The 27,094-nt window shown below is 51.4% G+C and overlaps 1 protein-coding gene across 1 annotated transcript in view; it reads left to right on the forward strand.

Annotated features, from left to right (window-relative positions):
* The window catches only part of DCST2 (DC-STAMP domain containing 2), a 140,798-nt gene that overhangs the window by 22,697 nt on the left and 91,007 nt on the right, over positions 1-27,094 (forward strand). Inside the window, exon 2 of the mRNA XM_063947728.1 lies at positions 8,590-8,760. Coding sequence (XP_063803798.1) covers positions 8,590-8,760 — 171 coding nt within the window. The remainder of the gene's footprint in view (positions 1-8,589; positions 8,761-27,094) is intronic.

Raw genomic sequence — 27,094 nt, forward strand, 5'->3', positions numbered from 1 at the left:
TGTGTGTGCTGGTTCTTAATCTCACCACTATCCTTTTATATCCTTCTCTCAAAGTATGGCCGTCTCCTCGGGCACAGTTTCCTAGAGTCTGGTAGGAGGGGCATAGAGGGAGGAGCCAGCCCACACTATCCATTTCTTAAAGTGCCCATGTCTCCAAGTGGACCCGTCTATAACCCATGGTACTAATGTGGACCCCAGTATCCTCTACGGACTACGAGAAAAGTATTTACCGGTAGGTAATTAAATTCCTATTTTCCTTGTTTAGGTGAAAGCTAGATACCACCTTGGGGACGTATTCTGGTCTGGTCCGAAGAACAGCTCTATCTGGATGAAAAATGAGAGTGTGTGATCTACAGAAGAGACCTGCCAAATCTGACATTTGTCTTGCTGATGCAATAGCCAGAAGAAAAAGAGTCTTTGCCGTGAGCCATTTAAGGTCTACCGAGTCCAGAGGTTCGTATGGGGTCTCTTTTAGGGCCTGGAGAACAATATATAGATCCCATGGAGCAACAAAAGGGATAAACGGAGGCTGAATCTGAAGTACTCCCTGTAAAGAGGTTCGAACATCAGGCAGTATGGCAATCCTACATTGGAACAATATAGACAAAGCTGAGACATGCACTTTAAATGAAGCAAGTCGGAGACTGAGATCCAATCCTGCCTGGAGAAAAGCCATGATCCTAGATATCCGGAACATGGGAGAGTCATAGGTCTTAGAGGCACACCACTGGAAAGAAGTGTGCCACACCCTGTAGTAAAAACGTGCCGAAGCCTGCTTCCGTGCATTTAGCATAGTCTGAATTACATGGCAAGATAAACCCATTGATGTTAAGAGGGATGACTCAAGAGCCATGCCGTTAAAGACAGGCGAGCTAAGTACGGGTGTAAACAAGGACTTTAGGACAATATATCTGGTTGCAGAGGAAGTGGCAGAGGGTCACTTATGGAGAGACTGTAAAGGTCTGTGAACCAATGGCACCTGGGCCTTCCTGAGGCTATGAGTGTGATCATGCCTCCCTCCTGCTTGAACTTGCGAAGGACTCATGACACAAAGGCAACCGGAGGAAATAGGTGCGCCAGAGTGAATGTCCACTTCACTGTCAGAGTGTCCACGAAGGCTGCTGCGGGGTCTTTTGTTCAGGAGCCATACACAGGAAGTTTGTTGTTGTGACTAGAGGCCATGAGGTCCACCACCGGAAGGTCCCATTTGTCTATGAGCTGTTGCAATACTTGTGGGTGTAGAGCCCACTCTCCTGCATATACGTCTTCATCGCTGAGGAAGTCCGCTTCCCAATTCAGAACTCCCAGAATGAACACCGCTGAGATTGCTTGGTGGTAGCGTTCAGCCCACAGAAGAATCTGCGCCACCTCTTGCATTCCATCTGACTGTGAGTTCCTCCCTGCTGGTTGAGGTAGGCCACCGCGGTGGCGTTGAACTGGACCTGAACTGGTTTGCCCTGGAGAATGTACTTTGCTACCTTGAAAGCTCTGTAAACCAAGCACAATTCTAGAACATTGATTGGTAATAGACTCTCAGTGTTAGTCCACTGACCCTGGAAGGAGTATTGGCCGGTTACTGCGCCCTATCCTCGGAGACTGGCATTTGTGGTCAGAAGCATCCAATCCGATATCTAGAAGGGACGACTTTTGTCCAGGTGATATTTTTGAAGCCACCAGGCCAGGAAGAGGTGAACCTCTGGAGAGAGGACCAACATCTGAGCTCTGAGAATCTGTTGTTGTCCTTTCCACCTGAACAGAATTAGTTGTTGAAGGGTCCTGGAGTGGAATTGGGCGTATTCCAACATATCAAAGGTAGACCCCAGGACCTGAATTGCTGAGTGAATTGTGACGAGAGGCCATGAGGTCCACTTGAGTGCTGAGTGAATTGGAACTCTGCGTCTGTGAAGGCGTTTGCGTACTCACATTTGTAGTGCGGAAATCTTGTCTGCTGGCAGGAAGATCCTTTGCACTTGTGTGTCCAAGAGAGCTCCTAGATGTAGCATCTGTTGGGAAGGAATCAGTGAGGATTTTTCCCAATTGATGATCCATCCATCGTCCTGTAGAAATATGATGGTAATCTGCATGTAATGATGAAGTACAGTACCTCCGGAGATTGTGGCAGAATGAGCAAATCGTCCAGATAAGGGAGGAGTCGGACTCGCTGGCGATTTAGTTGGGCCACCATAACAGCCATTATTTTGGTAAAGAACCATGGGCGGGTAGACAGGCCAAAAGTCAATTAAGAATATGTTGATGAGACCCATTGGGCTCTTGAACTAAGTATAGGGTAGAATAAACCCCCCTTCCTCTGTGTACCAAGGGAACTGGAATTATTAGTCCTGCATCTGGCAGAGACTCGATAGCCTTTTGAAGTGCTATGGCCCTGGCAGGGTCCTTTGGAGGACCCGTACAAAAGAACTGTTGAGGGGGCCACCTCAGAAATGTGAGAGCGTACCCGTGGGAGACTATTTCCTGCACCGAGGCCTCCATGGTGGTACTACACCAGGTGGTTGCAAACCAGAGAAGTTGGTCTCCCACCCTGGAATACCCCAGGAGGAGGCCTGCCCCATCAGGTGGCGAGTTTGTCATTGGCCTTGGCGACTGGGTGTCGGTAGCCCAGGCTTGTATCATACGGTGCTTGGCAATCCTGCTGGAGGTTGACTGACGTGGAAATGGTTGTCCTTTAGCTTTCCCTGGAGACGAAAGGACCGGGTGTAGCTAGTTTTTGGCCTCGGGGGAGCTGCTGAGGTTAGAAAGGCAGACTAAGAGGCTGATAGCGTAGCCACTTTCTCATACAATTTTTTACCAAACAGGATGTCTCCTGTAAACGGCAGAGATTCAAACCCCTTTTTTGGAGTCACTATCCGCTTTCCATGATTGTAGCCAGATTACGTGACGTACGGCCACAGACGTAGTGGAGACCTTAGAAGCTAGGAGTCCTGTTTTCAGAGTGCTTCCCCGATATAAGAGGCTGTTAGCATCAGATGGCATGCTGTCTTCCAGGGCATGTGCCCAACTTTCAGTGGCTTTTGCCTCCCAGGCTGAGTCCATAGCTGGCCTAGTGATAGCCTCTGAGAGAGAGTATGGATTTGAGGCAAGTTTCAACTGTCCTATCCGTAGTATCCTTCAGCGAAGACGCAGGTGGTATATGTAAGGAGGAGCTGCGGACTAGGCGTGCTACATGAGAATCCACCATTGGGGGGGCCTTTCACATTCTCCTGCTAGAAGATGGTAAAAGGTAGTTAACCGTTTTGGTATTTGAAACTGCATGCTAGCCCAAGCTTCTTGCATAAGTTTCGTAAGCTGTTCTGACTGAGGAAATTGAGCTTTAACTTGAATACTGGAGACTTTGATTTAGGAGCAGGATGTTCATCCTCTATCTCCAGAATATATTTCACCGCTTTTACTGGGGCAGGTATTATATTGTAGAATGACGCTTTAACCTCAACTGAGAAGTCGAGGAGAGAAGCGTCTATCTGATCTTGCTCCCTAAAGGATTCCTTAGAGTAAAAAAGCTGTGTCAACTGTGAGGATTTTATAGTACGCCTTTGTGGTTTGGCGGTTATAGTTTTTTCCGCCTGGAATGCAGCAGAGGTTATTGCTAAATTTTGCACTGAGCGGGACAGTACATCCACCCAGGGGGGATGCATAGGGAGCATGGGAGGATTTAGCAGGGCTGGTTGCATCTTCTGCGGAATTCCCATGGTAGGAGGCTGAGCGGGGGCTGATATTTATTTGAGGAGCTGTGAGAAGGAAGCCCATGGGGGTTCCTGTGCATGTTCTGCTGAGGTGGACTGGGAAGGAGGGTTGTAGCAATTAGTGCACTGACCATCCTGAACAGGGTCCTGAGGGGATAACCCTGCTGAACAAGTCTGCCATGTAACCAGTACTGGGGCAGCAGGCTCCTTCCACAAACTTCCTCCAGGAATCTGCCAGGAGACCAAGCCTCCTACAGTACCTCAAGCCTGAAGCCAGTCTCCAGAGATGGGCAGACAAGATCCCCTGGCAGGGTTTCCTGCCCACTCAGATGGAGCTCCATGAAAACATTTAGCTGTTTGCGCTGGGCTTCCGTAGCCCTGCAGCCCAGGACAATCATCCTGGCTGCAGCAGCACCTTAACCCTGACATGGTTGCTCTGGGCGTTGGCTCACAGCCCTGCAGCTCCGGGTCTGGGCTCCCGTCTGCAGCAGGGGTTAACTCTTACACGTCCCAGCATTTTGCTGACTTTCCTCAGTGCCGGGACTATAACCCCCTCCGGGCCATGCCTCCCCTACCCCAGGGAGCAACGGTGGTTAATTCGGCATATTGCCGCACAGGGAGACGACTAGCCTGAACCCTTTGTGTGCAGCACTCGGGAACCAACGGCCTCGTAGTGCTGGGGCACAAGGAGAGAGACTCCTGGTCCCCTACATGGAGCCCTAGGAGTGTGTCCGACTACAGCAGCCCCTGGTGCACAGCATCGCCCCTCCCCACTTCCCAAGAACATCGCCCTGGGAGTTAACTCGCAGTATCATTGCAGCCTTTGCACAGCATAGGGATGGCTCCCTTCTCTCCCGGTGCCCCGGGGGGTTAATACAGTATACAGACCTTCCACATTGTGCTGCTCTGCTCCCGGACCCCATCGATTGGTACCGGGCGCTGCAGCCTTGGACAGGTCTCCCGGCTGCAGCGGCTCTTTACCCCCAGCCCTCCAGTGCATACTGCTTTGCCGCGGACGCCGGAGAGGTTCCGAGACCACCGCACCTAACAACCTTAAACACATTTAAAATACATAATTACACACTTGGCGCTTAGCGCCGGTAATACATTTTAAAGAATGGTGACAGGCGTCGATAGGTTCATTTAAAAATGGCGCCGCAGCACAAGGGTTAACCCCTTCAGTGCCGCGACGGCCATTTTCAGCACATGGGTCTAGTCTAGACACCTAAATAATAATAATTTTGTTTATATAGCGCTCTTTCTCCTATAGGATTCAAGGCGCTTAACAGATAGAATGAACATAGGGCCTGATTCAGACCTGCTCGCTAGCATTTTTTGCAGCGCTGTGATCAGGTCAGAACTGCGCATGCGTATGCACCGCAATGCACAGGCGCATCGCTCAGGTACAAAGCGGATCGCCACTAAGCGTTGGGTTTGTGCGACGAATCCATTTGCACGGCCGATAGCAAGGAGATTGACAGGAAGAGGGCGTTTGTGGGTGGCAGCTGACCGTTTTCTGGGAGTGGTTGGAAAAACGCAGGCGTGTCCAAGCGTTTGCAGGGCGGGTGTCTGACGTCAATTCTGGTCCTGGACAGGCTGATGTGATCGCAGCGGCTGAGTAAGTTCTGAGCTGCGCAGAGACTGCACAAGATCTGTTTGTACAGCTGCTACACAGGCGATCGCACACTTTCAAAAACGTAAATACACTCCTCTATGGGCGGCGACGATCTGATCGTAGCGCTGCAAAAAAAACCCTAGCGAGCGATCAGGTCTGAATTAGGCCCATCATACAGTATATACACAATAAAGTACAGAACAGCTTCATAATATACAGAGAGATACTCATACCCCGTTCACACCAGCACCTCTGAACACAGGTTTTTGGCACATGAACGCACATAACCCGTGTTAATGTGTGGTGTGAACGGGAGCCGGGCCGACGCGACCTGGCTCCAGTTCACTCTATGTATGGGCGGCGCTTGGAGGTCATGTAATCTCCATGCGCCGTCACTGCTGACGCCAGCAACCCGGCAATATGCCAGGCTGCTGACTGCGGTGTGAAAGGCGCCTTACCTGGGTAAGTCCCTGTATGATCCCGGGACCGTATTCCCGGGTAAGTCCCTGCATGATCCCGGGGCCGTATTCCCGGGTAAGTCCCTGCATGATCCCGGGACCGTATTCCCGGATAAATCCCTGCATGATCCCGCGACCATATTCCCGGGTAAGTCCCTGTATGATCCCAGGACCGTATTCCCGGATAAGTCCCTGTATGATCCCGGGACCGTATTCCCGGGTAAGTCCCTGTATGATCCCGGGACCGTATTCCCGGGTAAGTCCCTGTATGATCCCGGGACCGTATTCCCGGGTAAGTCCCTGCATGATCCCGGGACCGTATTCCCGGGTAAGTCCCTGTATGATCCCGGGACCGTATTCCCGGGTAAGTCCCTGTATGATCCCGGGACCGTATTCCCGGGTAAGTCCCTGCATGATCCCGGGACCGTATTCCCGGATAAATCCCTGCATGATCCCGGGACCGTATTCCCGGGTAAGTCCCTGTATGATCCCGGGACCGTATTCCCGGGTAAGTCCCTGCATGATCCCGGGACCGTATTCCCGGGTAAGTCCCTGTATGATCCCGGGACCGTATTCCCGGGTAAGTCCCTGTATGATCCCGGGACCGTATTCCCGGGTAAGTCCCTGTATGATCCCGGGACCGTATTCCCGGGTAAGTCCCTGCATGATCCCGGGACCGTATTCCCGGGTAAGTCCCTGTATGATCCCGGGACCGTATTCCCGGGTAAGTCCCTGCATGACCCCGGGACCGTATTCCCGGGTAAGTCCCTGTATGATCCCGGGACCGTATTCCCGGGTAAGTCCCTGCATGATCCCGGGACCGTATTCCCGGGTAAGTCCCTGTATGATCCCGGGACCGTATTCCCGGGTAAGTCCCTGTATGATCCCGGGACCGTATTCCCGGGTAAGTCCCTGCATGATCCCGGGACCGTATTCCCGGGTAAGTCCCTGCATGATCCCGGGACTGTATTCCCGGATAAATCCCTGTATGATCCCGGGACCGTATTCCCGGGTAAGTCCCTGTATGATCCCGGGACCGTATTCCCGGGTAAGTCCCTGTATGATCCCGGGACCGTATTCCCGGGTAAGTCCCTGTATGATCCCGGGACCGTATTCCCGGGTAAGTCCCTGCATGATCCCGGGACCGTATTCCCGGGTAAGTCCCTGTATGATCCCGGGACCGTATTCCCGGGTAAGTCCCTGCATGACCCCGGGACCGTATTCCCGGGTAAGTCCCTGTATGATCCCGGGACCGTATTCCCGGGTAAGTCCCTGTATGATCCCGGGAACGTATTCCCGGGTAAGTCCCTGTATGATCCCGGGAACGTATTCCCGGGTAAGTCCCTGTATGATCCCGGGAACGTATTCCCGGGTAAGTCCCTGTATGATCCCGGGACCGTATTCCCGGGTAAGTCCCTGCATGATCCCGGGACCGTATTCCCGGGTCGTCCCTGTATGATCCCGGGACCGTATTCCCGGGTAAGTCCCTGTATGATCCCGGGACCGTATTCCTGGGTAAGTCCCTGTATGATCCCGGGACCGTATTCCCGGGTAAGTCCCTGCATGATCCCTGGACCGTATTCCCGGGTAAGTCCCTGTATGATCCCGGGAACGTATTCCCGGGTAAGTCCCTGCATGATCCCGGGACCGTATTCCCGGGTAAATCCCTGCATTTTAGGTATGACAGTGGTATAAAAGGACATTATGGAATTGCTGAGTGAAAGGTTTTTCAGGCTTTGGATTTAAAAAAAAATAAACTTTTAACTTTTTTCTTTAAAAAATTGCAGCTTTAAAGGCTTCAAACCCTGTGTACTTATCAGCCTAAGGTTTGGGGTTTTCTTTACACCTGTGACCTGACGCTTCCTACACCCAGCGATCACAGACTGTGTTTGGGTTACACAGGACCTGGCCAATAGGGGATTCCCTCTTACCGTCGGTAACCGCCTGTTACTGACACCACCCACTGCGCAGTGGGCGAGTATGTTGCTGCCACCACTAGGCTCCATCCACGTGGCACCTGGAACCACGTTTCTCTCAGGCGGCTGGAGAAAAAATGTCATCCCTGCAGCTGCCGGGCGTCTGAACGGAGCAACAATTGTATTGCTCGGTTTTGCACCCCCTAGTGGTAGCCATAGGGTAAAGCAGTTGAACCGGACCCATAGTGATTTATCCCGCTACTCTGTTCCATGTATACAGCTCGTGCACTGATATCTCGCTCTTCTGTGGTGTTTGTGGAAAATATGTTTTCTTACTCAGAGCGAATGATCTCGGGTGACATCTGCCCGGATTTAGGCTTCTGGGTCTCTGGGAACGGAATCACATGTGAGGTATGATATCATTATTGTCCTTGATTATAATGTATAGTAAGACGGTGTTATGCAGGAGCTATCACTTTAACATGTTTCAGGTCAACGTGAGAATCAACACGGTCAATATGTCGGCGTTCCTCTTTTCTACATGAATGATACAATGTCTATCTACCGTCCCTGGTGTCCCAGCGGTCACTTACCTGGTCCTGTACCTAACCTTAACCGTCGGCATTCTGATATTGTCGGCCTGGTGTCTGTTGACCATGTGACTGGATACCTTCCCTGAGAAGTGTGGTCTAATAGTTTTAGTGTTACATCTGGGTGATCTGTGGGGCCTAATCATTATTGATTGTCCCACGGAATGTAGGGATCTGATTTGCAGTGAGTTGCAGCACTCTACTGCTGCAGTGTTTCGGTACAAAGGTATTAGGCAACATGTCTGGAGTAGGGGCGTCTGGGGTGTATAGTATAGCACGCCTTATATGGAATCCCTCTGTTTGTTCTTTCAGGGAAAGGAACAACCATCATGATATTTATTACCATGGCCTTAGCCGTGCAGGGGCCAGGCGCCAACACCATGGAAAATGTCCACCGGGTGTCTGACTCACTCTCGTGTGGTTTGGAACTGACGCTCAATCACACCAAGGAGCTTATAGAGGAGGCGAAACAGCCGTTATTACGTGAGTGACCCTTATAATTTTACAATTCTCTCTGCCTGCTTCCCTTCCCTCAACCCCCCTTTCTCTGACGTCCTAAGTGGATGCTGGGGACTCCGTCAGGACCATGGGGATTAGCGTCTCCGCAGGAGACAGGGCACAAAAGTAAAAGCTTTAGGATCAGGTGGTGTGCACTGGCTCCTCCCCCTATGACCCTCCTCCAAGCCTCAGTTAGGTTTTTGTGCCCGGCCGAGAAGGGTGCAATCTAGGTGGCTCTCCTAAAGAGCTGCTTAGAGTAAAAGTTTTATTAGGTTTTTTATTTTCAGTGAGTCCTGCTGGCAACAGGCTCACTGCAACGAGGGACTTAGGGGAGAAGAAGTGAACTCACCTGCGTGCAGGATGGATTGGCTTCTTAGGCTACTGGACACTAGCTCCAGAGGGACGATCACAGGTACAGCCTGGATGGGTCACCGGAGCCGCGCCGCCGACCCCCTTGCAGATGCTGAAGAGAGAAGAGGTCCAGAAATCGGCGGCTGAAGACTTCTCAGTCTTCATGAGGTAGCGCACAGCACTGCAGCTGTGCGCCATTGCTCTCAGTACACTTCACACCAACGGTCACTGAGGGTGCAGGGCGCTGGGGGGGGCGCCCTGGGCAGCAATGAAAGTACCTATACTGGCTAAAAATACATCACATATAGCCTCTGGGGCTATATGGATGTATTTAACCCCTGCCAGGTTGTCAGAAAAACGGGAGAAGAAGCCCGCCGAAAAGGGGGCGGGGCCTATTCTCCTCAGCACACAGCGCCATTTTCCCTCACAGAACTGCTGGAGGGAAGGCTCCCAGGCTCTCCCCTGCACTGCACTACAGAAACAGGGTTAAAACAGAGAGGGGGGGCACTTATTTGGCGATATGATTATATATTAAGATGCTATAAGGGAAAACACTTATTTCTCTATCGTCCTAGTGGATGCTGGGGTTCCTGAAAGGACCATGGGGAATAGCGGCTCCGCAGGAGACAGGGCACAAAAAGTAAAGCTTTTCCAGATCAGGTGGTGTGCACTGGCTCCTCCCCCTATGACCCTCCTCCAGACTCCAGTTAGATTTTTGTGCCCGGCCGAGAAGGGTGCAATCTAGGTGGCTCTCCTAAAGAGCTGCTTAGAGAAAGTTTAGCTTAGGTTTTTTATTTTACAGTGAGTCCTGCTGGCAACAGGATCACTGCAACGAGGGACTGAGGGGAGAAGAAGTGAACTCACCTGCGTGCAGGATGGATTGGCTTCTTGGCTACTGGACATTAGCTCCAGAGGGACGATCACAGGTACAGCCTGGATGGTCACCGGAGCCGCGCCGCCGGCCCCCTTGCAGATGCTGAAGTTAGAAGAGGTCCAGAATCGGCGGCTGAAGACTCTGACAGTCTTCTAAAGGCAGCGCACAGCACTGCAGCTGTGCGCCATTTTCCTCTCAGCACACTTCACACGCTGTCACTGAGGGTGCAGGGCGCTGGGGGGGGGCGCCCTGGGAGGCAAATGTAAACCTATATACTGGCTAAAAATACCTCACATATAGCCCCCAGAGGCTATATGGAGATATTTAACCCCTGCCAAACTTCACTAAAGAGCGGGAGACGAGCCCGCCGTAAAAGGGGCGGGGCCTATCTCCTCAGCACACAGCGCCATTTTTTCTCTCACAGAAAGGCTGGAGAGAAGGCTCCCAGGCTCTCCCCTGCACTGCACTACAGAAACAGGGTTTAAACAGAGAGGGGGGGCACAAATTGGCGATATAAATATATATATAAAGATGCTATTAGGGAGAAACACTTATATAAGGTTGTCCCTATGTAATTATAGCGTTTTTTGGTGTGTGCTGGCAAACTCTCCCTCTGTCTCTCCAAAGGGCTAGTGGGGTCCTGTCCTCTGTCAGAGCATTCCAGGTGTGTGTGTGCTGTGTGTCGGTACGTGTGTGTCGACATGTATGAGGACGATGCTGGAGGAGGCGGAGAAATTGCCTGTAATGGTGATGTCACTCTCTAGGGAGTCGACACCGGAATGGATGGCTTATTTAGGGAATTACGTGAGAATGTCAACACGCTGCAAGGTCGGTTGACGACATGAGACGACCGACAAACAATTAGTAACGGTCCAGGCGTCTCAGAAACACCGTCAGGGTTTTTTTATAAAAAACGCCCATTTACCTCAGTCGGTCGACACAGACACAGACACGGACACTGAATCCAGTGTCGACGGTGAATAAACAAACGTATTCCTCATTAGGACCACACGTTAAGGGCAATGAAGGAGCTGTTACATATTTCTGATACTACAAGTACCACAGAAAAGGGTATTATGTGGAAGTGAAAAAACTACCTGTAGTTTTTCCTGAATCAGATAAAATAAAATGAAGTGTGTGATGATGCGTGGGTTTACCCCGATAGCAAATATTGGCGTTATACCTTTTCCCGCCAGAAGTTATGGCGCGTTGGGAAGCACCCATTAGGGTGGATAAGGCGCTCACACACTTATCAAGTGGCGTTACCGTCTCCAAATACGGCCGCCCTCAAGGAGCCAGCTGATAGGCAGCTGGAAAAATATCCTAAAAAGTATATACACACAGACGGTGGTTATACTGCGACCAGCGATCGCCATCAGCCTGGAGATGCAGTGCTGGGTTGGCTTGGTCGAATTCCCTGACTAAAAATATTTTATTGATATAGAGCATTTAATAGGATGCATTCTATATATATGTATGCGAGATGCACAGAGGGATATTTGCACTCTGGCATCAAGATAAGTGCGTTGTCCATATCTCCCAGAAGATGTCATGGACACGACAGTGGTCAGGTGATACAGATCCCATACGGCACATGGAAGTATTGCCGTATAAAGGGAAGGAGTTATTTGGGGTCGGTCCGTCGGACCTGGGGGCCACGGCCACAGCTGGGAAATCCAACCTTTTTACCCCAAGTTACATCTCAGCAGAAAAAGACACTGTCTTTTCAGCCTCAATCCTTCCGTTCCCATGTGGGCAAGCGGGCAAAAGGCCAGTCATATCTGTCCAGACATAGAGGAAAGGGAAGTAGACTGCAGCAGGCAGCCCCTTCCCAGGAAAAGAAGCCCTCCACCAGTGGGGGGGTAGTCTCAAGAGTCTCAGCGCGCAGTGGGATCACTCGCAAGTTGACCCCTAGATCATACAAGTATTATCCCAGGGGTACAGATTGGAGAGTCGAGACATTTTTTCCTCGCAGGTTCCTGAAGCCTGCTTTACCAACGGCTCCCTCCGACAAGGAGGCAGTATTGGGAAAAAATTCACAAGCTGTATTTCCAGCAGGTGATAATCAAAGTACCCCTCCTACAACAAGGAAAAGGGTATTAGTCCTCCACACTATATTGTGGTACTGAAGCCAGACGGCTTGGTGAGACATAGTCTAAATCTGAAATCTTTGAACACTTACATAAAAAGGTTCAAATCAAGATGGAGTCACTCAGAGCAGTGATAGAGAACCGGAAAAAAGGGGACTATATGGTGTCCCTGGACATCAAGGATTACCTCCATGTCCAAATTTGCCCTTCTCAACAAGGGTACCTCTGGTTCGTGATACAGAACTGTCAATATCAGTTTCAGACGCTGCCGTTGAATTATCCACGGCACCCCGGGCCTTTACCAAGGTAATGGCCGAAAAGATGATTCTTAAAAGAAGAAAGGCATCTAAATTATCCCTTACTTGGACGATATCCTGAAAGGGACAAGTTTCCAGAGAACAGTTGGAGGTCGGAAAAGAACTATCTAAAGTAGTTCTACGACAGCACGAGTGGATTCTAAATATTCCAAAAATCGCAGCTGTTTTCCGATGATACGTCTGCTGTTCCTAGGAATGATTCTGGGCATAGTCCAGAAAGAGGTATTTCTCCTGGAGGGGAAAGCCAGGGAGTTATCCGACCTAGTCAGAAACCTCCTAAATCCAGGCCAAGTATCAGTGCATCAATGCACAGGAGTCCTGGGAAAAATGGTGGCTTCTTACGAAGCGATTCCATTCGGCAGATCTCACGCAAAAACTTTTCAGGGGGATTTGCTGGACGAATGGTCCGGATCGCATCTTCAGATGCATCAGCGGATAACCCTGTCTCCAAGGACAAGGGTGTCTCTTCTGTGGGGGCTGCAGAGTGCTCATCTTCTAGAGGGCAGCACATTCAGCATTCAGGACTGTGTTCTGGTGACCACGGATGCCAGCCTGAGAGGCTGGGGAACAGTCACACAAGGAAGAAATTTCCAAGGAAGTGTGGTCAAGTCTGGAGATTTCTCTCCACATGAATATACTGGAGCTAAGGGCAATTTACGATGCTCTGAGCCTAGGAAGACCTCTGCTTCAAAGTCAACCGGTGCTGATCCAGTAGGACATCATCATGGCAGTCGCCCACGTAAACAGACGGGGCGGCACAAGAAGCAGGAGGGCAATGACAGCAAGGATTCTTCGCTGGGCGAAAGATCATGTGATAACACTGTCAGCAGTGTTCATTCCGGGAGTGGACAACTAGGAAGATTTCCTCAGCATAAATGAATTCCACCCGGAAAAGTGTGAACTTCATCTGGAAGTTTCCACATGTTTGTAAACCGTTGGGAAAGACCAAAGGTGGTTATGATGGCGTCCCACATGAAGCGCCAGGTCTAGAGACCCTCAGGCAATAGCTGGGACACTCTGGTAACACCGTGGGTGTACCAGTCGGTGTATGTGTTCCCTCCTCTGCCTTTCATACCCAGTGTATGGAGAATGATAGGAAGGAGAGGAGTAAGAACTATACTCGGGGTTCCGGTTTGGGCCAAGAAGAACTTGGTACCCGGAACTTCAAGAGATACTAGAAAGGATCTTGATTCAGCAAGAATCATGTCTGTTCCATGACTTACCGCAGCTGCGTTGACGCCAGGGCGGGTGAACGCCGGATCCTAAGGGAAAAAGGCATTCCGGAAGAGGTCATCCCTACCCTGGTCAGAGCCAGGAAGGAGGTGACCGCACAACATTATCACCGCTTAGGTGAAAATATGTTCCATGGTGTGAGGCCAGGAAGGCTCCACGGAAGAATTTCAACTAGGTTAATTCCTACATTTCCTGCAAGCAGGAGTGTATATGGGTCTCAAATTGGGGTCCATTAAGGTTCAAATTTCGACCGGTCGATTTTCTTCCAGAAAGAAATTGGCTTCAGTTCCTGAAGTCCAGAAGTTGTTAAGGGAGTACTGCATATACAACCCCTTTTTGATGTCTCCAGTGGCACTGGGCGATCTCAACGTAGTTTGGGATTCCTAAAATCACATTGTTTTAAACAACTCAAATCTGTGGATTTGATATATCTCACATGGAAAGTGACCATGCTGTTGGTCCTGGCCATCGGCCAGGCGAGTGTCAGAATTGGCGGCTTTATCTCACAAAGCCATATCTGATTGTCCATTCGGACAGAGCAAAGCTGTGGACTCGTCCCCAGTTTCTCCCTAAGGTGGTGTCAGCGTTTCACCTGAACCAGCTTATTGTGGTGCCTGCGGCTACTAGGGACTTGGAGGACTCCAAGTTGCTGGATGTTGTCAGGACCCTGAAAATATAGTTTCCAGGTCGGCTGGAGTCAGGAAATCTGACTTGCTGTTTATCCTGTATGCACCCAACAAGCTGGGTGCTCCTGCTTCTAAGCAGACTATTGCTCGTTGGATTTGTAGTACAATTCAGCTTGCACATTCTGTGGCAGGCTTGCCACAGCAAAAAATATGTAAATGCCCATTCCACAAGGAAGGTGGGCTCATCTTGGGCGGCTGCCCGAGGGGTCTCGGCATTACAACTCTGCCGAGCAGCTACGTGGTCGGGGGAGAACACGTTTGTAAAATTTTACAAATTTGATACCCTGGCAAAAGAGGACCTGGAGTTCTCTCATTCGGTGCTGCAGAGTCATCCGCACTCTCCCGCCCGTTTGGGAGCTTTGGTATAATCCCCATGGTCCTTTCAGGAACCCCAGCATCCACTAGGACGATAGAGAAAATAAGAATTTACTTACCGATAATTCTATTTCTCGGAGTCCGTAGTGGATGCTGGGCGCCCATCCCAAGTGCGGATTATTCTGCAATACTTGTACATAGTTATTGTTACAAAAATCGGGTTATTGTTGTAGGAAGCCGTCTTTCAGAGGCTCCTTTTGTTATCATACTGTTAACTGGGTTTAGATCACAAGTTGTACGGTGTGATTGGTGTGGCTGGTATGAGTCTTACCCGGGATTCAAAATCCTCCCTTATTGTGTACGCTCGTCCGGGCACAGTACCTAACTGGAGTCTGGAGGAGGGTCATAGGGGGAGGAGCCAGTGCACACCACCTGATCTGGAAAAGCTTTACTTTTTGTGCCCTGTCTCCTGCGGAGCCGCTATTCCCCATGGTCCTTTCAGGAACCCCAGCATCCACTACGGACTCCGAGAAATAGAATTATCGGTAAGTAAATTCTTATTATAAAGGTTGTCCCTGTATAATTATAGCGTTTTGGTGTGTGCTGGCAAACTCTCCCTCTGTCTCCCCAAAGGGCTAGTGGGGTCCTGTCCTCTATCAGAGCATTCCCTGTGTGTGTGCTGTGTGTCGGTACGTGTGTGTCGACATGTATGAGGACGATGTTGGTGAGGAGGCGGAGCAATTGCCTGTAATGGTGATGTCACTCTCTAGGGAGTCGACACCGGAATGGATGGCTTATTTAGGGAATTACGTGATAATGTCAACACGCTGCAAGGTCGGTTGACGACATGAGACGGCCGGCAAACAAATTAGTACCTGTCCAGGCGTCTCAAACACCGTCAGGGGCTTTAAAACGCCCATTTACCTCAGTCGGTCGACACAGACACGGACACTGACTCCAGTGTCGACGGTGAAGAAACAAACGTATTTTCCTTTAGGGCCACACGTTACATGTTAAGGGCAATGAAGGAGGTGTTACATATTTCTGATACTACAAGTACCACAAAAAAGGGTATTATGTGGGGTGTGAAAAAACTACCTGTAGTTTTTCCTGAATCAGATAAATTAAATGAAGGCGCTCACACGCTTATCACAAGTGGCGTTACCGTCTCCAGATACGGCCGCCCTCAAGGAGCCAGCTGATAGGAGGCTGGAAAATATCAGCGATCGCCTCAGCCTGGATGTGCAGCGCTGGGGTGGCTTGGTCGGATTCCCTGACTGAAAATATTGATACCCTTGACAGGGACAGTATTTTATTGACTATAGAGCATTTAAAGGATGCATTTCTATATATGCGAGATGCACAGAGGGATATTTGCACTCTGGCATCAAGAGTAAGTGCGATGTCCATATCTGCCAGAAGATGTTTATGGACACGACAGTGGTCAGGTGATGCAGATTCCAAACGGCACATGGAAGTATTGCCGTATAAAGGGGAGGAGTTATTTGGGGTCGGTCCATCGGACCTGGTGGCCACGGCAACAGCTGGAAAATCCACCTTTTTTTACCCCAAGTCACATCTCAGCAGAAAAAGACACCGTCTTTTCAGCCTCAGTCCTTTCGTCCCCATAAGGGCAAGCGGGCAAAAGGCCAGTCATATCTGCCCAGGGATAGAGGAAAGGGAAGAAGACTGCAGCAGGCAGCCCATTCCCAGGAACAGAAGCCCTCCACCGCTTCTACCAAGTCCTCAGCATGACGCTGGGGCCGTACAAGCGGACTCAGGTGCGGTGGGGGGTCGTCTCAAGAGTTTCAGCACGCAGTGGGCTCACTCGCAAGTGGACCCTTGGAGCTTACAAGTAGTATCCCAGGGGTACAGATTGGAAATTCGAGACGTCTCCCCCTCGCAGGTTCCTGAAGTCTGCTTTACCAACGTCTCCCTCCGACAGGGAGGCAGTATTGGAAACAATTCACAAGCTGTATTCCCAGCAGGTGATAATCAAAGTACCCCTCCTACAACAAGGAAAGGGGTATTATTCCACACTATATTGTGGTACTGAAGCCAGACGGCTCGGTGAGACCTATTCTAAATCTGAAATATTTGAACACTTACATACAAAGGTTCAAATCAAGATGGAGTCACTCAGAGCAGTGATAGCGAACCAGGAAGAAGGGGACTATATGGTGTCCCTGGACATCAGGGATGCTTACCTCCATGTCCCAATTTGCCCTTCTCACCAAGGGTACCTCAGGTTCGTGGTACAGAACTGTCACTATCAGTTTCAGACGCTGCCGTTTGGATTGTCCACGGCACCCCGGGTCTTTACCAAGGTAATGACCGAAATGATGATTCTTCTTCAAAGAAAATGGACGATCTCCTGATAAGGGCAAGGTCCAGAGAACAGTTGGAGGTCGGAGTAGCACTATCTCAAGTAGTTCTACGACAGCACGGGTGGATTCTAAATATTCCAAAATCGCAGCTGTTTCCGACGACACGTCTGCTGTTCCTAGGGATGATTCTGGACACAGTCCAGAAAAGGGTGTTTCTCCCGGAGAAGAAAGCCAGGGAGTTATCCGAGCTAGTCAGGAACCTCCTAAAACCAGGAAAAGTGTCAGTGCATCATTGCACAAGGGTCCTGGGAAAAATGGTGGCTTCTTACGAAGCGATTCCATTCGGCAGATTTCACGCAAGAACTTTTCAGTGGGATCTGCTGGAAAAATGGTCCGGATCGCATCTTCAGATGCATCAGCGGATAACCCTGTCTCCAAGGACAAGGGTGTTTCTTCTGCGGTGGCTGCAGAGTGCTCATCTATGAAAGGGCCACAGATTCGGCATTCAGGACTGGGTCCTGGTGACCACGGATGCCAGCCTGAGAGGCTGGGGAGCAGTCACACAGGGAAAAAATTTCCAGGGAGTGTGATATAGTCTGGAGACTTCTCTCCACATAAATATACTGGAGCTAAGGGCAATTTACAATGCTCTAAGCTTAGCAAGACCTCTGCTTCAAGGTCAGCCGGTATTGATCCAGTGGGACAACATCACGGCAGTCGCCCACGTAAACAGACAGGGCGGCACAAGAAGCAGGAGGGCAATGGCAGAAACTGCAAGGATTCTTCGCTGGGCGGAAAATCATGTGATAACACTGTCAGCAGTGTTCATTCCGGGAGTGGACAACTGGGAAGCAGACTTCCTCAGCAGGCACGACCTCCACCCGGGAGAGTGGGGACTTCATCGGGAAGTCTTCCACATGATTGTGAACCGTTGGGAAAGACCAAAGGTGGACATGATGGCGTCCCGCCTGAACAAAAAACTGTACAGGTATTGCGCCAGGTCAAGAGACCCTCAGGCAATAGCTGTGGACGTTCTGGTAACACCGTGGGTGTACCAGTCGGTGTATGTGTTCTCTCCTCTGCTTCTCATACCCAAGGTACTGAGAATTATAAGACGTAGAGGAGTAAGAACTATACTCGTGGCTCCGGATTGGCCAAGAAGGACTTGGTACCCGGAACTTCAAGAAATGCTCACAGAGGACTCATGGCCTCTGCCGCTAAGAAGGGACTTGCTTCAGCAAGTACCATGTCTGTTCCAAGACTTACCGCGGCTGCGTTTGACGGCATGGCGGTGGAACGCCGGATCCTAAGGGAAAAAGGCATTCAGGAAGAGGTCATTCCTACCCTGGTCAAAGCCAGGAAGGAGGTGACCGCACAACATTATCACCACATGTGGCGAAAATATGTTGCGTGGTGTGAGGCCAGGAAGGCCCCACGAAGAAATTTCAACTCGGTCGATTCCTGCATTTCCTGCAAACAGGAGTGTCTATGGGCCTCAAATTGGGGTCCATTAGGGTTCAAATTTCGGCCCTGTCAATTTTCTTCCAGAAAAGATTGGCTTCAGTTCCTGAAGTCCAGAAGTTTGTCAAGGGAGTACTGCATATACAACCCCCTTTTGTGCCTCCAGTGGCACTGTGGGATCTCAACGTAGTTCTGGGATTCCTCAAATCACATTGGTTTAAACCGCTCAAATCTGTGGATTTGAAATATCTCACATGGAAAGTGACCATGCTGTTGGCCCTGGCCTCGGCCAGGCGAGTGTCAGAATTGGCGACTTTGTCTCACAAAGCCCATATCTGATTGTCCATTCGGACAGGGCAGAGCTGCGGACTCGTCCCCAGTTTCTCCCTAAGGTGGTGTCAGCGTTTCACCTGCACCAGCTTATTGTGGTACCTGCGGCTACTAGGGACTTGGAGGACTCCAAGTTGCTGGATGTTGTCAGGGCCCTGAAAATATAGGTTCCAGGACGGCTGGAGTCAGGAAAACTGACTTGCTGTTATCCTGTAGGCACCCAAAAAACTGGGTGCTCTTGCTTCTAAGCAGACGATTGCTAGTTGGATGTGTAGTACAATTCAGCTTGCACATTCTGTGGCAGGCCTGCCACAGCCAAAATATGTAAATGCCCATTCCACAAGGAAGGTGGGCTCGTCTTGGGCGGCTGCCCGAGGGGTCTCGGCTTTACAACTTTGCCGAGCTGCTACTTGGTCAGGGGCACACCCTGGCTGAGGAGGACCTGGAGTTCTCTCATTCGGTGCTGCAGAGTCATCCGCACTCTCCCGCCTGTTTGGGAGCTTTGGTATAATCCCCATGGTCCTGACGGAGTCCCCAGCATCCACTTAGGACGTCAGAGAAAATAAGAATTTACTTACCGATAATTCTATTTCTCGTAGTCCGTAGTGGATGCTGGGCGCCCATCCCAAGTGCGGATTGTCTGCAATACTTGTACATAGTTATTGTTACAAAAATCGGGTTATTATTGTTGTGAGCCATCTTTTCAGAGGCTCCGCTGTTATCATGCTGTTAACTGGGTTCAGATCACAGGTTGTACAGTGTGATTGGTGTGGCTGGTATGAGTCTTACCCGGGATTCAAAATCCTTCCTTATTGTGTACGCTCGTCCGGGCACAGTATCCTAACTGAGGCTTGGAGGAGGGTCATAGGGGGAGGAGCCAGTGCACACCACCTGATCCTAAAGCTTTTACTTTTGTGCCCTGTCTCCTGCGGAGCCGCTAATCCCCATGGTCCTGACGGAGTCCCCAGCATCCACTACGGACTACGAGAAATAGAATTATCGGTAAGTAAATTCTTATTTTCCACCTGGCACCTCTCACCGCCTGCTTCCCTCTCTCACCCCTGCCCCTCTCACTGCCTGCTTCCCTCTCTCACCCCTGCCCCTCTCACTGCCTGCTTCCCTCTCTCACCCCTGCCCCCTCTCACTACCTGCTTCCCTCTCTCACCCCTGCCCCTCTCACTGCCTGCTTCCCTCTCTCACCCCTGCCTCTCTCACTGCCTGCTTCCCTCTCTCACCCCTGCCTCTCTCACTGCCTCTTCCCTATCTCACCCCTGCCTCTCTCACTGCCTGCTTCCCTCTCTCACCCCTGCCCCCTCTCACTACCTGCTTCCCTCTCTCACCCCTGCCCCTCTCACTGCCTGCTTCCCTCTCTCACCCCTGCCTCTCTCACTGCCTGCTTCCCTCTCTCACCCCTGCCTCTCTCACTACCTCTTCCCTGTCTCACCCCTGCCCCTCTCACTGCCTGCTTCCCTCTCTCATCCCTGCACCTCTCACTGCCTGCTTCCCTCTCTCACCCCTGCCCCTCTCACTGCCTGCTTCCATCTCATACCCCGCCTCTCTCACTGCCTCTACCCTTTCTTACGCCCTGCTCCTCTCACTGTCTGCTTCCCACTTTCTTTCACCCCTGCACTTTTCACTGCCTTTTTCCTCTTTCACCCCTGCCCCTCTCACTGCCTCTTCCCTCTCTTACCCCCTGCCCTTCTCACTGCCTTTTTCCTCTCTCACCCCTGCCCCTCTCACTGCCTCTTCCCTCTCTTACCCCCTGCCCCTCTCACTGCCTCTTCCCTCTCTCACCCCTGCCCCTCTCACTGCCTCTTCCCTCTTTCACCAATGCACCTCTCACTGCCTGTTTCCCTCTCTCACCCCTGCCCCTCTCACTGTCTGCTTCTCTCTCTCACCCCTGCCCCTATCACTGCCTGCTTCCATCTCTTACCCCGCCTCTCTCACTGCCTCTACCCTTTCTTACGCCCTGCCCCTCTCACTGCCTGCTTCCCACTCTTACCCCCTTCCTCTCTCACTGCCTCTTCCCTCTCTCACCCCTGCCACTCTCACTGCCTCTTCCCTCTCTCACCCCTGCCCCTCTCACTGCCTCTTCCCTCTTTCACCAATGCACCTCTCACTGCCTGTTTCCCTCTCTCACCCCTGCCCCTCTCACTGTCTGCTTCTCTCTCTCACCCCTGCCCCTATCGCTGCCTGCTTCCATCTCTTACCCCGCCTCTCTCACTGCCTCTACCCTTTCTTACGCCCTGCCCCTCTCACTGCCTGCTTCCCACTCTTACCCCCTTCCTCTCTCACTGCCTCTTCCCTCTCTCACCCCTGCCACTCTCACTGCCTGCTTCCCTCTCTCACCCCTGCCCCTCTCACTGCCTCTTCCCTATCTCACCCCTGCCCCTCTCACTGCCTGCTTCCCTCCCACCCCTGCCCTTCTCACTACCTCTTCCCTGTCTCACCCCTGCCCCTCTCACTGCCTGCTTCCCTCTCTCATCCCTGCACCTCTCACTGCCTGCTTCCCTCTCTCACCCCTGCCCCTCTCACTGCCTGCTTCCATCTCGTACCCCGCCTCTCTCACTGCCTCTACCCTTTCTTACGCCCTGCTCCTCTCACTGTCTGCTTCCCACTTTCTTTCACCCCTGCACTTTTCACTGCCTTTTTCCTCTTTCACCCCTGCCCCTCTCACTGCCTCTTCCCTCTCTTACCCCCTGCGCTTCTCACTGCCTTTTTCCTCTCTCACCCCTGCCCCTCTCACTGCCTCTTCCCTCTCTTACCCCCTGCCCCTCTCACTGCCTCTTCCCTCTCTCACCCCTGCCCCTCTCACTGCCTCTTCCCTCTTTCACCCCTGCACCTCTCACTGCCTGTTTCCCTCTATCACCCCTGCCCCTCTCACTGCCTGCTTCCATCTCGTACCCCGCCTCTTTCACTGCCTCTACCCTTTCTTACGCCCTGCTCCTCTCACTGTCTGCTTCCCACTCTTACCCCCTTCCTCTCTCACTGTCTCTTCCCTCTCTCACCCCTGCCCCCTCTCACTGCCTCTTCCCTGTCTCACCCCTGCCTCTCTCACTGCCTGCTTCCATCTCGTACCCCGCCTCTTTCACTGCCTCTACCCTTTCTTACGCCCTGCTCCTCTCACTGTCTGCTTCCCACTTTTACCCCCTTCCTCTCTCACTGTCTCTTCCCTCTCTCACCCCTGCCCCCTCTCACTGCCTCTTCCCTGTCTCACCCCTGCCCCTCTCACTGCCTGCTTCCCTCTCTTACCCCCTTCCCCTCTCACTGCCTCTTCCCTCTCTCACCCCTACCCCTCTCACTGCCTCTTCCGTCTTTCACACCTGCCCCTCTCACTGCGTCTTCTTCTTTCTGTCACCCCTGCACTTCTCACTGCCTTTCTCTGACGTCCTAGTGGATGCTGGGAACACCGTAAGGACCATGGGGAATAGCGGCTCCGTAGGAGACTGGGCACAACTAAAGAAAGCTTTAGGACTACCTAGTGTGCACTGGCTCCTCCCACTATGACCCTCCTCCAGACCTCAGTTAGAATCTTGTGCCCGGCTGAGCTGGATGCACACTAGGGGGGCTCTCCTGAGCTCCTAGAAAAGAAAGTATATTTTAGGTTTTTTATTTTCAGTGAGATCTGCTGGCAACAGACTCACTGCTACGAGGGACTAAGGGGAGAAGAAGCGAACCTACCTGACTGGAGATAGTTTGGGCTTCTTAGGCTACTGGACACCATTAGCTCCAGAGGGATCGAACACAGGACCCGACCTCGATCGTTCGGTCCCGGAGCAGCGCCGCCGTCCCCTTTACAGAGCCAGAAGCATGAAGATGGTCCTGGAAATAGGCGGCAGAAGACTTCGGTCTTCAACAAGGTAGCGCACAGCACTGCAGCTGTGCGCCATTGCTCCTCATGCACACCTCACATTCCGGTCACTGATGGGTGCAGGGCGCTGGGGGGGGGGGGCGCCCTGAGCAGCAATATGAATACCTTAGCTGGCAAAAAATCACAATATATAGTCCCAGAGGCTATATATGTGATAAATACCCCTGCCAGAATCCATAAAAAAGCGGGAGAAAGTCCGCCGAAAAAGGAGCGGGGCTATCTCCCTCAGCACACTGGCGCCATTTTATCTTCACAGTGCAGCTGGAAGACAGCTCCCCAGGCTCTCCCCTGTAGTTTTCAGGCTCAAAGGGTTAAAAAGAGGGGGGGGGGGGCACTAAATTTAGGTGCAAAATCTGTGTATTATAGCAGCTATAAGGGAAAAATCACTGTGGGTAGTGTGAATCCCTGCATTATATAGCGCTCTGGTGTGTGCTGGCATACTCTCTCTCTGTCTCCCCAAAGGACTTTGTGGGGTCCTGTCCTCAGTCAGAGCATTCCCTGTGTGTGTGCGGTGTGTCGGTACGGCTGTGTCGACATGGTTGATGAGGAGGCTTATGTGGAGGCGGAGCAGATGCCCATAAATGTGATGTCGCCCCCTGTGGGGCCGACACCAGAGTGGATGGATAGGTGAAAGGTATTAACCGACAGTGTCAACTCCTTACATAAAAGGCTGGATGACGTAACAGCTGTGGGACAGCCGGCTTCTCAGCCCGCGCCTGCCCAGGCGTCTCAAAGGCCATCAGGGGCTCAAAAACGCCCGCTACCTCAGATGGCAGACACAGATGTCGACACGGAGTCGGACTCCAGTGTCGACGAGGTTGAGACATATACACAATCCACTAGGAACATCCGTTGCATGATCTCGGCAATAAAAATAAATGTGTTACACATTTTTTACATTAACCCAGGTACCACAAAAAAGGGGTTTTATGTTTGGGGAGAAAAAGCAGCCAGTGTTTTGTTCCCCCATCAGATGAGTGAATGAAGTGTGTGAAGAAGCGTGGGTTCCCCCGATAAGAAACTGGTAATTTCTAAAAAGTTACTGATGGCGTACCCTTTCCCGCCAGAGGATAGGTCACGTTGGGAGATATCCCCTAGGGTGGATAAGGCGCTCACACGTTTGTCAAAAAAGGTGGCACTGCCGTCTTAGGATACGGCCACTTGAAGGAGCCTGCTGATAAAAAGCAGGGGCTATCCTGAAGTCTGTATATACACACTCAGGTACTATACTGAGACCTGCAATTGCCTCAGCATGGATAGTGCTGCTGCAGCGTGGTCTATTACCCTGTCAGGACAGGGATACTATTTGCTAACCATAGAGCATATTAAAGACGTCGTCTTATATATGAGGGATGCACAGAGGGATATTTGCCGACTGGCATCCAAAATTAATGCAATGTCCATTCTGCCAGGAGGGTATTAGGGACCCGGCAGTGGACAGGCGATGCTGACTTTAGAAGGCACATGAAGATTCTGCCTTATAAGGGTGAGGAATTGTTTGGGGATGGTCTCTGGGACCTCGTATCCACAGCAACAGCTGGGAAGGAAAAAATTTACCTCAAGTTTCCTCACAGCCTAAGAAAGCACCGTATTATAAGGTACAGTCCTTTCGGCTTCAGAAAAGCAAGCGGGTCAAAGGCGCTTCCTTTCTGCACAGACACAAGGGAAGAGGGAAAAAGCTGCACCAGACAGCCAGTTCCCAGGATCAAAAATCTTCCCCCGCTTCCTCTGAGTCCACCGCATGACGCTGGGGCTCCACAGGTGGAGCCAGGTGCGGTGGGGGCGTGTCTCGGAAACTTCAGCGACCAGTGGGCTCGCTCATAGGTGGATCCCTGGGTTCTGCAAGTAGTATCACAGGGATACAAGCTGGAGTTCGAGGCGACTCCCCCTCGCCGTTACCTCAAATCAGCCTTGCCTGCTGCCCTCGAGGAGAGGTAGTACTGGCGGCAATTCACAAGCTGTACTTCCAGCAGGTGATAATCAAGGTACCCCTCCTTCAAAAAGGCCGGGGTTACTATTCCACAATGTTTGTGGTACCGAAACCAGGCGGTTCGGTGAGACCCATTCTAAAATTGAAATCCTTGAACACTTATATACGAAGGTTCAAGATCAAAATGAAATCGCTCAGGGCGGTTATTGCAAGCCTGGACGAAGGGGATTACATGGTATCACTGGACATCAAGGATGCTTACCTGCATGTCCCCATTTACCCTCCTCACCAGGAGTACCTCAAAATTGTGGTACAGGACTGTCATTACCAATTCCAGACATTGCCGTTGGTCTGTCCCCGACACCGAGGGTATTTACCAAGGTAATGGCCGAAATGATGATACTCCTTCGAAAAAAGGGAGTTATAATTATCCCGTACTTGGACGATCTCCTTATAAAGGCGAGGTCCAGGGAGCAGTTGGTCGTCGGAGTAGCACTATCTCGGGAAGTGCTACAACAGCACGGCTGGATTCTGAATAGTCCAAAGTCGCAGCTGGTTCCTACGACGCGTCTACTGTCCTGGGTATGGTTCTGGACACAGAACAAGAAAAAAGGGTTTCTCCCGGAGGAGAAGGCCAAGGAGTTGTCATCTCTAGTCAGAGACCTCCTAATACAAATACAGGTGTCGGTGCATCAATGCACGCGAGTCCTGGGAAAGATGGTAGCTTCTTACGAAGAAATTCCATTCGGCAGGTTCCAGGCAAGGATCTTCCAGTGGGATCTGTTGGACAAGAGGTCCGGGTCGCATCTTCAGATGCATCGGCTGATAACCCTGTCTCCAAGGGCCTGGGTGTCGCTGTTGTGGTGGCTGCAGAGTGCTCATCTTCTAGAGGGCCGCAGATTCGGCATACAGGACTGGGTCCTGGTGACCACGGATGCCAGCCTTCGAGGCTGGGGGGCAGTCACACAGGGGAGAAACTTCCAAGGACTATGGTCAAGTCAGGAGACTTCCCTACACATAAATATTCTGGGACTAAGGGCCATTCACAATGCCCTAAGTCAGGCTAGACCCCTGCTTCAACGCCAGCCGGTGCTGATCCAGTCAGACAACATCACGGCGGTCGCCCATGTAAACCAGCAGGGCAGCACAAGAAGCAGGATGGTGATGGCAGAAGCCACAAGGATTTTCCGAGGGGCGGAAAATCATGTGTTAGCACTGTCAGCAGTGTTCATTCCCGGAGTGGACAACTGGGAAGCAGACTTTCTCAGCAGGCACGACCTCCACCCGGGAGAGTGGGGACTTCATCCAGAAGTCTTCAAAATGATTGTACACCGTTGAGAAAGGCCACAGGTGACGTGATGGCGTCACGCCTCAACAAAAAAGCTAAAAAGATATTGCGCCAGGTCAAGGGACCCTCAGGCGATAGCTGTGGACGCTCTGGTAACACCGTGGGTGTACCAGTCGGTGTATGTGTTCCTTCCTTTGCCTCTCATACCCAAGGTATTGAGAATACTAAAAAGGAGAGGAGTAAGAACTATACTCGTGGTTCCGGATTGGCCAAGAAGAGCTTGGTACCCAGAACTTCAAGAAATGATCTCAGAGGACCCATGGCCTCTGCCGCTCAGACAGGACCTGCTGCAGCAGGGGCCCTGCCTGTTCCAAGACTTACCACGGCTGTGTTTGACGGCATGGCGGTTGAACACCGGATCCTAAAGGAAAAAGGCATTCCGGAGGAAGTCATTCCTACGCTGATTAAGACTAGGAAAGATGTGATCGCAAAATATTATCACCGCATATGGCAAAAATATGTTGCTTGGTGTGAGGCCAGGAAGGCCCCAACGGAGGAATTTCAACTGGGTCGATTTCTGCACTTCCCACAGTCAGGAGTGACTACGGGCCTAAAATTGGGTTACGTTAAGGTCCAGATTTCGGCTCTGTACATTTTCTTCCAAAAAGAACTGGCTTCACTGCCTGAAGTTCAGACTTTTGTTAAGGGAGTGCTGCATATTCAGCCCCCTAGTGGCACCGTGGGATCTCAACGTGGTGTTGGATTTCCTGAAGTCGCATTGGGTTGAGCCACTTAAATCCGTAGAGCTAAAATACCTCACGTGGAAAGTGGTCATGCGGTTGGCCTTGGCGTCGGCCAGGCGTGTATCAGAATTGGCGGTTTTGTCATGCAAAAGCCCTTATCTGATTTTCATATGGATAGGGCGGAATTGAGGACTCGTTCCCAATTCCTTCCTAAGGTGGTATCAGCTTTTCATGTGACCCAACCTATTGTGGTGCCTGCGGCTACGTGGGACTTGGAGGACTCCAAGTTACTGGACGTAGTCAGGGCCCTGAAAATATATGTTTCCAGGACGGCTGGAGTCAGGAAAACTGACTCGCTATTTATCCTGTATGCACCCAACAAGCTGGGTGCTCCTGCTTCTAAGCAGACTATTGCTCGCTGGATCTGTAGCACGATTCAACTTGCACATTCTGCGGCTGGACTGCCGCACCCTAAATCTGTAAAAGCCCATTCCACGAGGAAA

This window comes from Pseudophryne corroboree, chromosome 12, assembly GCF_028390025.1.
Source record: "Pseudophryne corroboree isolate aPseCor3 chromosome 12, aPseCor3.hap2, whole genome shotgun sequence".
Lineage (NCBI taxonomy): Eukaryota > Metazoa > Chordata > Amphibia > Anura > Myobatrachidae > Pseudophryne > Pseudophryne corroboree.